This window comes from Lupinus angustifolius, chromosome LG09 (genome assembly GCF_001865875.1).
Source record: "Lupinus angustifolius cultivar Tanjil chromosome LG09, LupAngTanjil_v1.0, whole genome shotgun sequence".
In the NCBI taxonomy this organism is placed as follows: Eukaryota; Viridiplantae; Streptophyta; class Magnoliopsida; order Fabales; family Fabaceae; genus Lupinus; species Lupinus angustifolius.
The window spans coordinates 21,128,785-21,141,245 of NC_032017.1; the positions used below are offsets into that span (position 1 = coordinate 21,128,785).

Genomic DNA, 12,461 nt, shown 5'->3' on the forward strand with positions numbered 1-12,461 from the left:
TATATATATATATATATATATATATATATATAATTGAACGTGAAAGTAAGTTCGTCTCCCATTAACATTGCTCAAAACTATTATAAATCTATTCTAATTATTTCTTTTTGGTACGAAGTGGCATATAGATGCCATGTGATGTGAACCTTAGTAATGTCATTTGAATTAGAGGGATATATATAGGAGGAGTTAGTGTTTTTTTTGTATTACCAAAGGTATTCCTTCACCTTTTTTGATAAGGAATTAATCACATAGTTGTTCAGTTATCTTTCTAAGTAAGTGTTGTTCTAAAAAATCGAACTATCAATCTTGAGAATTAAGTAAAGTCTTACACAATTAGACGAAGGACTTATTGGTAAGGGGATCCTGTTTAGGTGTCAATTATATATTTTTTTGCAGGCTTTTATTGTCCTTGCGCACCATATATAGAGGCCGTGGCCGAGTACCCATATATGATAGAATTTGGCTATTTAAAGAAAACATTGCATTGGAAATGGTCGACCTTTTTGATTTGATGTCTAAGCAATTTGGTTAAATGGACCAAATGCTCACAATCATTAGTGCAGACTCAGAAGTTTTGCTTAGGAAATAATGAAATTTTATTCATCATAGAACTCAGTCAAGGAAAATTTATCAGACACCTTTGCAGCCTTATATGCATATTGTATAGCCATTGAGTATGTTAAAATAAAGGGTCACTGAAACGGTTTCCTACATGAAAATAGTAGCTATGAAGAAAAGTTAAAAAGCAATTTATGACCCTTTTAAATGGTGAATAATTGTATTTTACAATATTTTAAAATTATGTACTAGTAAATAGGCATTGGTAAACATCACATGATTTAGAACACTATTTCAACACAATTTACATTACTTAAAAAGCTTTCTAGTAGAAAACAAGAAATGAGCTACATTTTTTTGCAGATTTATTAAAAATAGTGAATAACACAATTTAATGTAATAATAATGCCCTATTGCCCCACCCTTTAACAAAAATGTGTCATTTTTAATACCATACCTTAATTTTACAAAAAATCATTTACACAAAAAATCTTTTTAGGTGCATGTCTATCATTTTCATGATCTTTTTAAGTGTCGCTCTAAGGAATTGAATAACTAATTTTTTGATCTTTTCCATGATTTAACAATACCTTACACCATTATATCAATTTTTGATAGATTGGTTTGATGTATTAGAAATAGTAAAAACCTAAGATTAGTATTGTATATTACAAATAGTATTCCCAGAAAATAAAACACAAAACAATGAAGGGAAACCAAGCTTTTCAAGATGGGAAACAAGGATAAAATACATATCCAAGAACTAATACTACAGTATTAAAACTAGAAAACCCTGCACAAAACACATTAACCTCTCATGATATTTTAAAAGTAAAACATTGCAAATCATGCAAAAATGCACAAGATTAAAATGTAATTTGATGTGAGAAATTCAAGTATATTGCTCCCATATTACTAGACATGTCACCAACCATGTAAAGTATTATAGAATGATAGATTATTACAATTCTCAAAAACAACAAACATGAGGGAAAATGATCCAATCATTCACATTGGACAACAAAACAAATGGTGTTGAAAGGAATCACATTATACATATACTCCCAAATCCATGTAATGCAAAACAAATTGCATGAACAAAATAAGCAAAATGCCCTAGTAGCATGACAAAATCATGCATTATTAGGACAAAAATAATTTGTTCAATTTTCCAATACACACCAGACATGGACTTAAAAGATGTGGCAATTGATACTCCATCAGTGAAAAGGTAAACACAATGATTGCTTTCTCATTGACATGATGGGCAGTGTAGGACAGCTCAATATTGAAGCAAATGAAATCACACAACACAAAAAAAAAAAAGAGAATAGGATCAAGACACAATTAAAAGTGCAACCAACTTGATCCATCAAAGAAAAAAGTGTTTTCGAATAAATTCCAACAAGTTTAAAATGGGACAATATGGTTTTAAAAAATGCTCTATATGGTTCAAAAAATTCAACCTAGCAGGATACCATAACAAACACCACAAGACAAGGATATTAAAAAAAATAAAGGTGATTGCAATTCACATGACCAAATCCATCAACAAATAAAATAAGTTCAGACAATTTATAGAAGGAAGCAAGTGCATGAAAAAATACAAACCCAAAACATGCAATGAATAGAGACAATACTTCAATTATTTAACTATATGGTCAGAATTGGCAAGTAACCATTTAGCAAAATCAAGTAAGTGATAAATCTAAACCTTTCCCTGGAATAAAGTATAGAAAAAAGCAAAGAGCAACCCCTACATGAATTATATCTTTATAAGAAGAAATGACATATATACCAGGAATATGTTGAATATTAACACGCTAAATAACATTATACAAATATTATAGCAATAATAAAAAAGAAATTGAACTTTAAGTCATGCATGGGAGCTATTTTCAAAGGATAGCTTTGTGTAATAATAAACATAAAGAAAAGAACTAAGCTTCATATATTGCTGATTAAAGTAAAGCATAATGGAAGACCAAAATGGTGCAGGAAAAATATTAATCAACCTTGATTTTTACTAGAAACAAAGCAAAACAAGTATTAAATGTTAGATTAGATAAATGGCGAGGCAAATGCTATTTTCAGAACTCTAAACAAGAAATAAAGGAAATAAGAGGACACCTTGTCTTCATAAATTCAGAAACTTTGCACACTGATTGAGCATAGCGTAAGAGATATTATGACCAATAAACTAGGATGAAAAAGACAGCCACATAATGATGGTGACGTTACAACTACTTCTCATGCTATAGGCTTAACAACAAGTATCAGTAAAGCTCACATTTATTAAACCTACACACAATAATTAGTACAATAGTATGCACAATTTAAAACCAAGTTAAAACATGCAATAAGTGAAAGTATTATATAATATATGAAAGTGGAAATAGTATATTTGTCTAAGTAAACAAAAGGACGAATTATTCAGAAATACTACGTATAGAGAGCTGAAAAATGTAACTGGCACAAGGACTGAAAGGACAGCAATAACAAATAGCTTAAAATATTAATATTCGAAAATACTTTCAACTGCAGATTTCACCATTGACAATTTTAAATTCAAAACGATAAAAAATAGAAATAAAGGGGAGGAAAATGCAAAACAAAAGTCATTAGCATCAAAACAAGTAAAGGATTATTATAATCAACAATGAAAATTAATACGTAAAACAAGATTAATCCACCTTTTTTTATTTCCATGTTTAGCAAATTGGGAACACTAACTTTTCTCTAACAGTTAGGTAATAAGGCACCTTTGTCATTCAATCATCATCTCATGAAATTACAAGGGCAAATAGGGAGGGAAAGAATAGAACCAAAATTTAATTGAAATTTTGCAGAAAAAGTGGCATCAGCAATAAGATACAAAGCCTAAAATAAAATTATTTGAGTAAATCCCTCCCCCCTAAACATTAGCAATAGAAGAGAATTTAGCCTATAACTTCAACCTCCCCAAGCCCATGATTATATACTAATAAAACCTTGCACACTAGGGAAGGATTAGTTCAATTTATTGGATTACCATATGTTGAACTTCCGAGCAACCCCCCACCATAAACATCCGATGGATCCATCATCGGCGATGAAGATGAAACCACATTTCTCCCCGATCCGATGGCACCACTTCCATTTCCGCCATTGCCACCACCTAAATGCAACTCAGAGAGATTCGGGTAAATATCTCTATTTTCAACCCCTTGATCATAGAGAAACCCTTTAAACACATGGCCACCAATCTTGACAACAGCTTGATAAGCATATTCATCATCTCCATCCTCTACTGCGGTTACTTTGACACACTTAAACACCGCCGGTGCGCGTATTTGACCTGGCAGCGGCTCTTTGATACCCGCATCTGCACACAATAATTCAACAAGCTAAGTCATCACCCATCTCAATTTCCAACAACATTTCCATTCTTCAAATCCTAAAATGACAATGAAAACAACTATAGGAAACAAACTTGTGAATATTATAAAATACTCAAAATTTTATTATAAAAAATAACCCCCACCAATGAAATGCTTCATAGGTCCCAATCCCATGCTTAAAATACTGATGGGTACCCAAAAAAATTATGCTTATTTGTGAAAACATCAAACACGAAAGAAACATGTCATATTTATACCTTATCATATCCAGTTTTGAATTCTTAACTTCATAATTAATGTCTGAAATCATATTTTATGAAAAAACTACCCACCAATGATATGCTAGATAGGTTATATATCTTGAAAAAACTTAAGGTACAATAAAATCTATGCATACTTGGGTAAAGTACATAGTTGAAACTGGAAAGTACAAACCTTGGTGACTAGAACTAGTGTCAAAACTTCTAGGAGGAGTAGTGTTAGAAGTTGAAGTATGAGAAGTAGTAGTGTGTGAAGAAATGAGCTTAGGTTTCTTAGCACCAGAAGTAGAAGCAGTAGAACCACCAGCACCAGTAACTGCTTGCATAAGTTGTCGTTCTCTCCGGCGTGCAGCAGGAACCCACGTGCTCTTCACGTGAGTAGGGCAATCAAAACCTCTACTCTTACAACAAGTCCTGCACCTTCTGTTAGAGCAATCTTTCTTAGCTTGGTTCCCACAATCTTGGCATGTCATCGTTCCTCCACTATTATTACCCGAACCAGTTATAGTTACTTCAACTCCACCACCGTCGCCGGTGCCACCACTCTGAAGATAATTTTCTTGACCAGCATTCACATTGTGGTTTTTAAAGTAATGGTGATGTTGCTGATCTTGCCAAAACTGAATTCCTTGAGTTGCACTGTTGCTACGGTTACGGTTACTCATCATTGTTTCGTTGTCGAGACAAGGTGTAGCAGCGAGGAGAGGGATGATGCCGACGCCGAGTGCGGTGGCGGGGTTGGAACTATTATTGATGGAAAGATGATGAGGGTGGTCGGAGAAGTGCGGTTGTTCATGTTGATGGTGGAAGGTGGAAGCGGGTGTCACGACAAAAAGGTCACGGAGGCCAACCATGCCCATTTCTTGTGGTGCGAGGTTGTAATTAATTGACCTAGTTGAGGCACCGGAGAAGATTCCTCCGGTGGTTGGTCCGGTGGCATTGAAGCCAAGTGATAAGTCGTCTGGTGGGGCGGTGACAGAGCGGTTGGCGGCGGAGGTTGAAGTTGCTGCCCAGTCAACAAAAGCACCACCACCAGAATCTGAAGCCAACCTCCTTGTAGTAGCCACAACTGAAATTGTTATATTAATATCTCAAATATTGTTTTTGTTTAAGAAAGTTGAATAGATAGATCTTGTGATGAGGTGGGAATGGAAGGTGAATCCATGTGTGTATCTAATGTAGGTGTTATTCATGAAGGGTCTTTTTCTCACTATATCTATCTCTCTGCAAGAGTATCAGAGAGAGAGAGAGAGAGAGAGAGAGAGAGAGAGAGAGGGAGAGAAAAGGGAAGAGTGAAAGATCTTGTTTGTTAAGAGTGGGGTTGTGTGAGGTAATAAGGTGGGGTGGACTTTAGGTTTTCTCTTTATCTTTTCTTTCTTCTCTGCTTCTTCTGCTTCTTCTGTTGCTGCTTCTGCTTCTGCTTCTTCTGATGCTTCTGCTTCTGTTATTGTGGCTACTACTACTACTGTCACTTTGGCTTTATCCACAGGAAGGAAAATAAAAAACTGCACAAGATCGAGATGCAGTGAACCAAGAAATGAATGAATGAAGGTATTATTGTTATTGTTGTTGTAGTTTCCAACCTTTCTCTCTCATCATCATCATCATCTTCTTCTTCCTTTGTTTCTTCTTAACTCAGCTTTTTCCATTTTTAACTCTCAAAACTAAAACTAAACTACTTTCCTTTGCTTCCTCTCTCACTCACACTTTCTTTCTCTCTCTCCAATTATCAGTGTGGTAAGTATAATAGTAGAAGAATGCGAGTGAATTGAAGAAGAGCATAAACAATTTTGTTCTCTATTTTTTGGACCCAATAAATTCATATCACGCCACTCAGCGCGTCGTTTAACACTCTCTCAGCGCGTCATGTATTTCTCACCCTACAAAATAGATATGCGATGTTGGATTTCGATTATTTTTTGGGTCATTCTAACAAATCACTCTCCTAAACTAGTAAGCTTCTATTATCCAAACTCATCTTTTACATAATTTAATAGAATAAATTGGTATGTTACAAAGAAATAAGTTATACGACCATTAAAATTAAGATGATTATTATATTTAATTATTTTCTATAAAAATATTTTTAAAATAAAATAAAATAGTATATGTGTCATACTCTTATTATTCGAAGGAAATAAATTATCTTATGGTTTAGAAATAAAAACTTTGCAACTGTTTTTGACTATATTTTTAAGCTAAACTACTCTCATTTTAACTTTCCTCTTTGATAATGATCTAATGGTTATCTAAAGCTAGACCCTTATGTATGGAACAAAGTAAAATGTCAATATTCGATATATCCAAAACTATTTTCTTCCTTTAACAAAACCATTGAACATGTATTTGTATTTGAATTCAAGTGAGTTTAGTTTATACATTCTTCTTTATTACTATTCATTTCCATTTCCTTATTCAATTTTTTGTTACAAAAACTGTACAAAGATTATTTCCACTGTAATAATGGTTTTTGACTTAGGATTGAAGCTACGGTAGCCATGTATAACCAAAATTGTGTTATAGTGAGTAAGATCACACAATAAAAAAACAATTAACCTTTTTATTTTGCAATAGAAACTTGTTTTAAAACTTTTTTAGGGTAGAGGGAGTGTTTGATAACTATTTGTTGATGAATGGAATCACTTAAAAGCTTTTAGATTATAAAATATAATATATAAGTTACTTTTTATTGAGTTTGGATTTTTTAAAAGAAAATCCCTTAGCTACACAAGTTGGTAGCTTATATTTATGAAATAAACTCTTACAGGATCTAAGCGGGTTGTAAATAAACGCTATGACCCTTGTTTAACCAAACTCAATAAAATATTTGTAACTTTCTATTTAATTTATTGTTATATGAATTGTAGGAAAATATGAAAAGATAAAAAATGAAAAAATAAGATGAAAAGATAAAAAAGAGAGATGGTGAAAACATATAAAAAAGAAAGATGAGATGAAAATGATGGGGTAAGAGAAAAAAGTTTAGAATATAAGGGTTGATATTTTACAGGTAAATATAAAAAAAAATAAGAGTAAAGACTATAATACCAGTATGTGACACACAAACCAATGAGCGTTGATTTAAGTAGTATATGTTTGATTCTCTTTAAGGAAGAACTCGAGTTTGAATCTTGTGTATGGAAAAAATGTTCGTTGAAAGAGTTAGCCCCAGACATAATTACCTTCAGTACGAGGATACTTGTGGGAAACAAAAAAAATGAATGTGACAGACAAAACAGCGAGTAAATGCGACGCGAGTGGCACTTATGTGGATTGTTGTTATTAATTTTTTGGGAAAAAGAAAGTATTAACAGTGTTGAGTAGCATTCAGCTATACGCAGTCTATAATCTGAGGCTTTTATTTATTCCCATAATAAATAAATGTGTGTCAAGTTTGGGAAATATGAGGGAGGATCAATTATTTATTAACACTCTTTTCTTTACTAATTGAATAGTCATTTCTTATTTATTTTGTAAAAGTGAAATTAATGTTGCTCAAGTATTGAAAAGTGTGAATAGGGTAATTAGAGCTTAAATAGTTTAAAAGAAATTATGGGAAATAGAATATTAAGTTATTAACCACTATCCTTATTTTAATGAAGTACAACGAATGGTGAATTTAAAACATCAAACTATAGTGAACTTATATTTCCATTTTATCTGCACATGAAAATAGTTTTGTTTACTAATATTTATAATATTAAATTATTTAATTAAAAAGTCCACTGACAAGATATAAGCGTTAGTTGAAAATAATGTTTATTCCTCTCAACTAACTCAAAATGATTTAATATTTATATATTAATAATATAAGAATTTTTTATACTGTCTATAATCGTCCACCATAGATTTTAAACTCAATTCAAAAACTATACGTGAGATCTTAATATTCATCTTTTTTCACAATGATGGCAATATAGTTTGAACTTACCACATAATACAAACTACCTAAATGAGACACCTAACTTCAAAGTTTTATTAGATCACATGGGGCATGTAGAATAGTGAGTAAGCTCACACTTTATTGAATTTCAACTCATTTTTTATTATATAAAAGGAAGTTTTGTCTGCTTCAAAAGAAACTCCAAAAAAGGTTTTCTTAAGATTTTACTCTAATATATTTTTAGTTTAACAAGTTTCAACTTCATTAGCAAATACAATAAATATCCAAAATAACAAAGAGTAGAGTTGACTTCCTTCCTTCATTACTATAATACTTTTAAATTTCATATTTTAAATTGCAATTTTTATTTTAATATAGAAAATAGATAGTGTTAATATATTTTGGATTAGTTTATATTTGTTCTCACAAAATTATAGTTAAATTTTTAATAATCATATAGGTTGATTTTTTTAATATTTAATCGGGTAGGTCGATTAAAAAAATGTTGGGAATTTCTTGGATAGGAGAATGGAGATCTCTTGTTCTTATATATATTCGTTTGTGTCTCATATTAATCAAAATATGTCATTTAATAAGAAAATGCAATGAAAATAAAAATTAATATTTTTATATTATTTATTATAATTTTATTGGATAGAGATATAATATTTTTGGGACAGAGAAATCATGTTTTCAGTAGGAAATTTATTTATCTATCTTATAATAAACCAAGAAAAATCATGCTTTCTGTTTTATCTGATAGAATTATTAGATGTGGCAAAATATCTCTTCTATTATATAACACAACTACATGCTCAAAATTAAATTCAATATGGCATATGACATTTTTTTAACAAGAGACAATTTTTAAGTTGTTGCTAAATGACTATCATGTTTTGGCTTTTATTTTCTTAAACTTAGGCACTTCTACATCTACAAGATTTTCATTTCAAAGTCACTTTTTTATATAAGAGATAAAATTTACTAAAATAGAAAGATGAAGTTCAAAGCTAGAGAAATAAAATATAGAATTATAGTTTATCTATCAAATTGAAAATATCTTCAACTCATGTAGACACGAAGAACATCGTATGGGTTCTGAAATTGGAATGCAGTTGAGAGGGCATAATAACAATATGCATATAATGTTTTTAAGGAAAAAAAAGTGTGAAGTTTTCTTTAACACACCACATGTAGAGGATAATATATCCCATGATTTTTTTTTGTTATTATGTCTCGAACCAATCAAACTTTACCAAACAATATTAAAATATTAATTTATGTTTTTATAAATTTTCTTTTTAAATGAATGAAGTTTTCTCATTGGCATGAGACACCAAATTAGACATAAATAAGAATATGGTGAAGAGGAAAGACTTAAAGAATGGAGTGCAAGAGGTTGTGGTGGTATTCTGATGGTGGAAGATTTAAGGAATGAAGTGGAGAAGGTTGTGAATTCGAGTCTCACTATCAACAAAAATGAGAGTTATAAGATAGTTAGAGTAAAAAAAGTTAAAGGTGAAGTCTCACCCACAACAAAATATTAATATACTAACAATTAATATTCTAATAATTGATCAAAAAAATAATTTTAATGTTATATTTACACATTTAACAAATTTTCTTAGCCCTAGAAAAAATGTAGAGTTGGAAATTTGATTGCTCGGTTCGGGTTGGATTGGACGTGATCCTTTTTAATTTGGGTTCAACCAGATTGTTTGGAACAAATCCTAAAATATATTTGGATTGAAAAACCACTACTAATTACCAATATATCTATCTTTTATCTTTTAATATTATAGAGTAAACTTATATGTCATGGGGGAATGGAAGTTGGAAAAGAAAGATAAAGAAATATCTCAATAATTGATCGGGATCACCTATTCCAATCAATATCTCATTCTCTCTGTAACAAGTCAATCATATATTAACATATGAATAAAATAAATTTTTTAAAAGTAAAATGTAACAAATGGAGTATTATGATTGGTTTGGGACAGAAGTGAGACACTGTTTGAGATAAGTGATCTTCATCCTAGAAAAGGCTCTCCTTTATTTTTCTGTAAACTGAAGTATGTCCCAATTTTCTGTCCCACCAATTAAAAATCGACACATAAATAAATAAATAAAATTAAAAACAAAATATTATATTTTAATATTACTTGCTAAAAGCTGATTGAACCGGGACGACAAAGATAGAGATTGATTAGCATGGTAACCTTTTGCTAATAGAAGATGATTTTTTGATGAAGGATTAAGGATGAAAAGCAATGGAAGCAGCATTAGTATATAGGGCACGTGAAAGAGAGAAAATAAAGACATAAATGACTCTTGATGCACTCTTTTGGCTCCTATTTCTCTCTAATTGATGCCCCTTTTGGGGCCACGAGAGTTTAATTTCTTCATCTCTTGTCTTCACATCAATCACTTCTCTCAAGGTTCATTCAATTCATTGTAAGCGTGTGTTTGTGTGTGAAAGTAATACCCTATTTTTTCAAAGCATGCATACCCCATCAAAAATGAATTAACCCTCTCACTTTTCTCTCTCACACAAAGTGTGTTAATGATGCATTTGAAAAGCAATCACCCATCATCGAATCTTTTCTTTTCTACTGTTTAACTGTGATTAAAGCGAGCTTCTTCTTATTTGGCTTAAAAGTCTCTAAGTAGTAATATTTATGTTGCTCTTCTTTGCAAAGATTACTGCACTGACACACAAAAGCAACTTAGTTTCACTTCCTCATCGGTTCTTTGCATTGCCCACTAGATTATCACACTTACGAGAAACAATATGTTTCATGCATTTTTTTTTGGAAAATCATTGTAAAAGTAAAAGTTTGTAGAAAATTAAAATTTTTTTGTTTCTCACGTGTATCATCGCACTTGATACAATCTTGTTCGAGCTAAGAGCATCCACAGATATGTGACTAGGGGAGTAGAAAATTAAACAAAACATATTTAACCAAATTAATGGTATATAAAAGGAACATATATTACATGCTTACGAATAATTGGCCAAAACACAAAATTAATATCTGTTTTGCTAATGAAATAGCAAATTATAGTCTTGCTTAAAAATAAAATAAAAAACTATAATTTTGTTGTAAGATCAAATTAACTAGTGAAATTTATTCTTAATGACATGATTCATCATTTTTGTTATTTTTTTAAGTGAATGGCATGCATTGATTCACCTTTGTTTTCCCTCTTTTGTACGCTGTGATATATGTTAATTACATGTTATTAAAATATTTATACCATCTTGTATATACTATTTGATTATGCTATAGTTGGTGCCATTGCTCACCGTTCATTTAACAAGTGGTTTTCATCATTGATCAAATATAGAAGAATTTTGCAATTTGTTTATTTCAGAAAGGGCAAAAGTGCATCACATTGTGACCATAAATTTATTACTTGAGTAGATTGGCTTTAATTTCCACCGACCAAATTCTTTTTCGTAATGCATGATCATTTTTGACTTTCTTAGCTCCTCTCCAAGCAAATTAAAATGGCAAAAGCATTAACACCAAAGTAGTTGTTATTCTCTTCCATTCATTATGGCAATTAACTATGGGTCACTTTCGTTTATTCTAGAACAATGTTTTCATATTTAAAAGAACATTCGTAATTAAAATTGCTCTTCTAATTTAATTCTTATACTTTGAAGTCGTTCTACAATTAAACCAATGCTGATCAAGCCAAGCAACCTCAACATATATAGTAGAGTCACCAACCTTGTCCATTTAATTAACCTAACTCAACCCTACAATTTATCATATGAATATTATCATTTTATCAAAAGTTTTTGTCTTTCTTCAAGTTAAAGTTGATACATCAATTATTTCCAGAGAAAAAATCACCATAAATAGCTAAACTTAATTTAAGATAAACTTCAATGGATTTTAAAACAAAGTTTTTTACTATACTATTTGGACTTGTCTCTACAATATAATCATATTTTGTTTAACTTAATTATACTTATCATTTTTTTTGTTTAAAATATCACACTTATTTTCCATAGAAGGACAATCAATGTAATACATATATAAAAATTAAAGAGTTTCGTGTAGGTGTAAAAAACAGTTATTTACTGTTATTTTTAAATTAATATTTTTGCAATTGAATTTATAGAAATTTATTTAAGATGTCAAAATTAATCTAGTAAAACACAACAAAGGGTAGCTCAAATTCCTTCAACACTATAACTAGAAATGACCATTATTTGATGAGGTGTTGCTTGGTTCCACAAAGGTGGTAACATATCAAACCAAGTAGCTAGTACAATAATACTATATCATTAGACCTACCCACAACCAAAGACCATAGCCACATAAAGATCTAGGTTGGGTGTCAATTAAAAACATCAAATTCTCC

At 30.8% G+C, this 12,461-nt stretch overlaps 1 protein-coding gene across 1 annotated transcript; it reads right to left on the bottom strand.

The window, feature by feature from the left end:
- LOC109357487 (protein LATERAL ROOT PRIMORDIUM 1-like) lies at positions 3,313 to 5,084 on the bottom strand. The gene is made up of 2 exons (XM_019601474.1): positions 4,377 to 5,084; positions 3,313 to 3,925 (listed from the first exon to the last, which is right to left on the bottom strand). Exons 1-2 carry the CDS (start codon positions 5,059 to 5,061, stop codon positions 3,576 to 3,578), a joined length of 1,035 nt encoding a protein of 344 aa, XP_019457019.1. The 5' UTR covers positions 5,062 to 5,084; the 3' UTR covers positions 3,313 to 3,575.

Coding starts and splice junctions, on each gene's coding strand:
- LOC109357487 (XM_019601474.1), bottom strand. CDS start 5,061: ATGGGCATGGTTGGCCTCCGTGACCTTTTTGTCGTGACACCCGCTTCC. Junction 3,926..4,376: donor CACTAGTTCTAGTCACCAAG/GTTTGTACTTTC, acceptor TATTGTGTGCAG/ATGCGGGTATCAAAGAGCCG.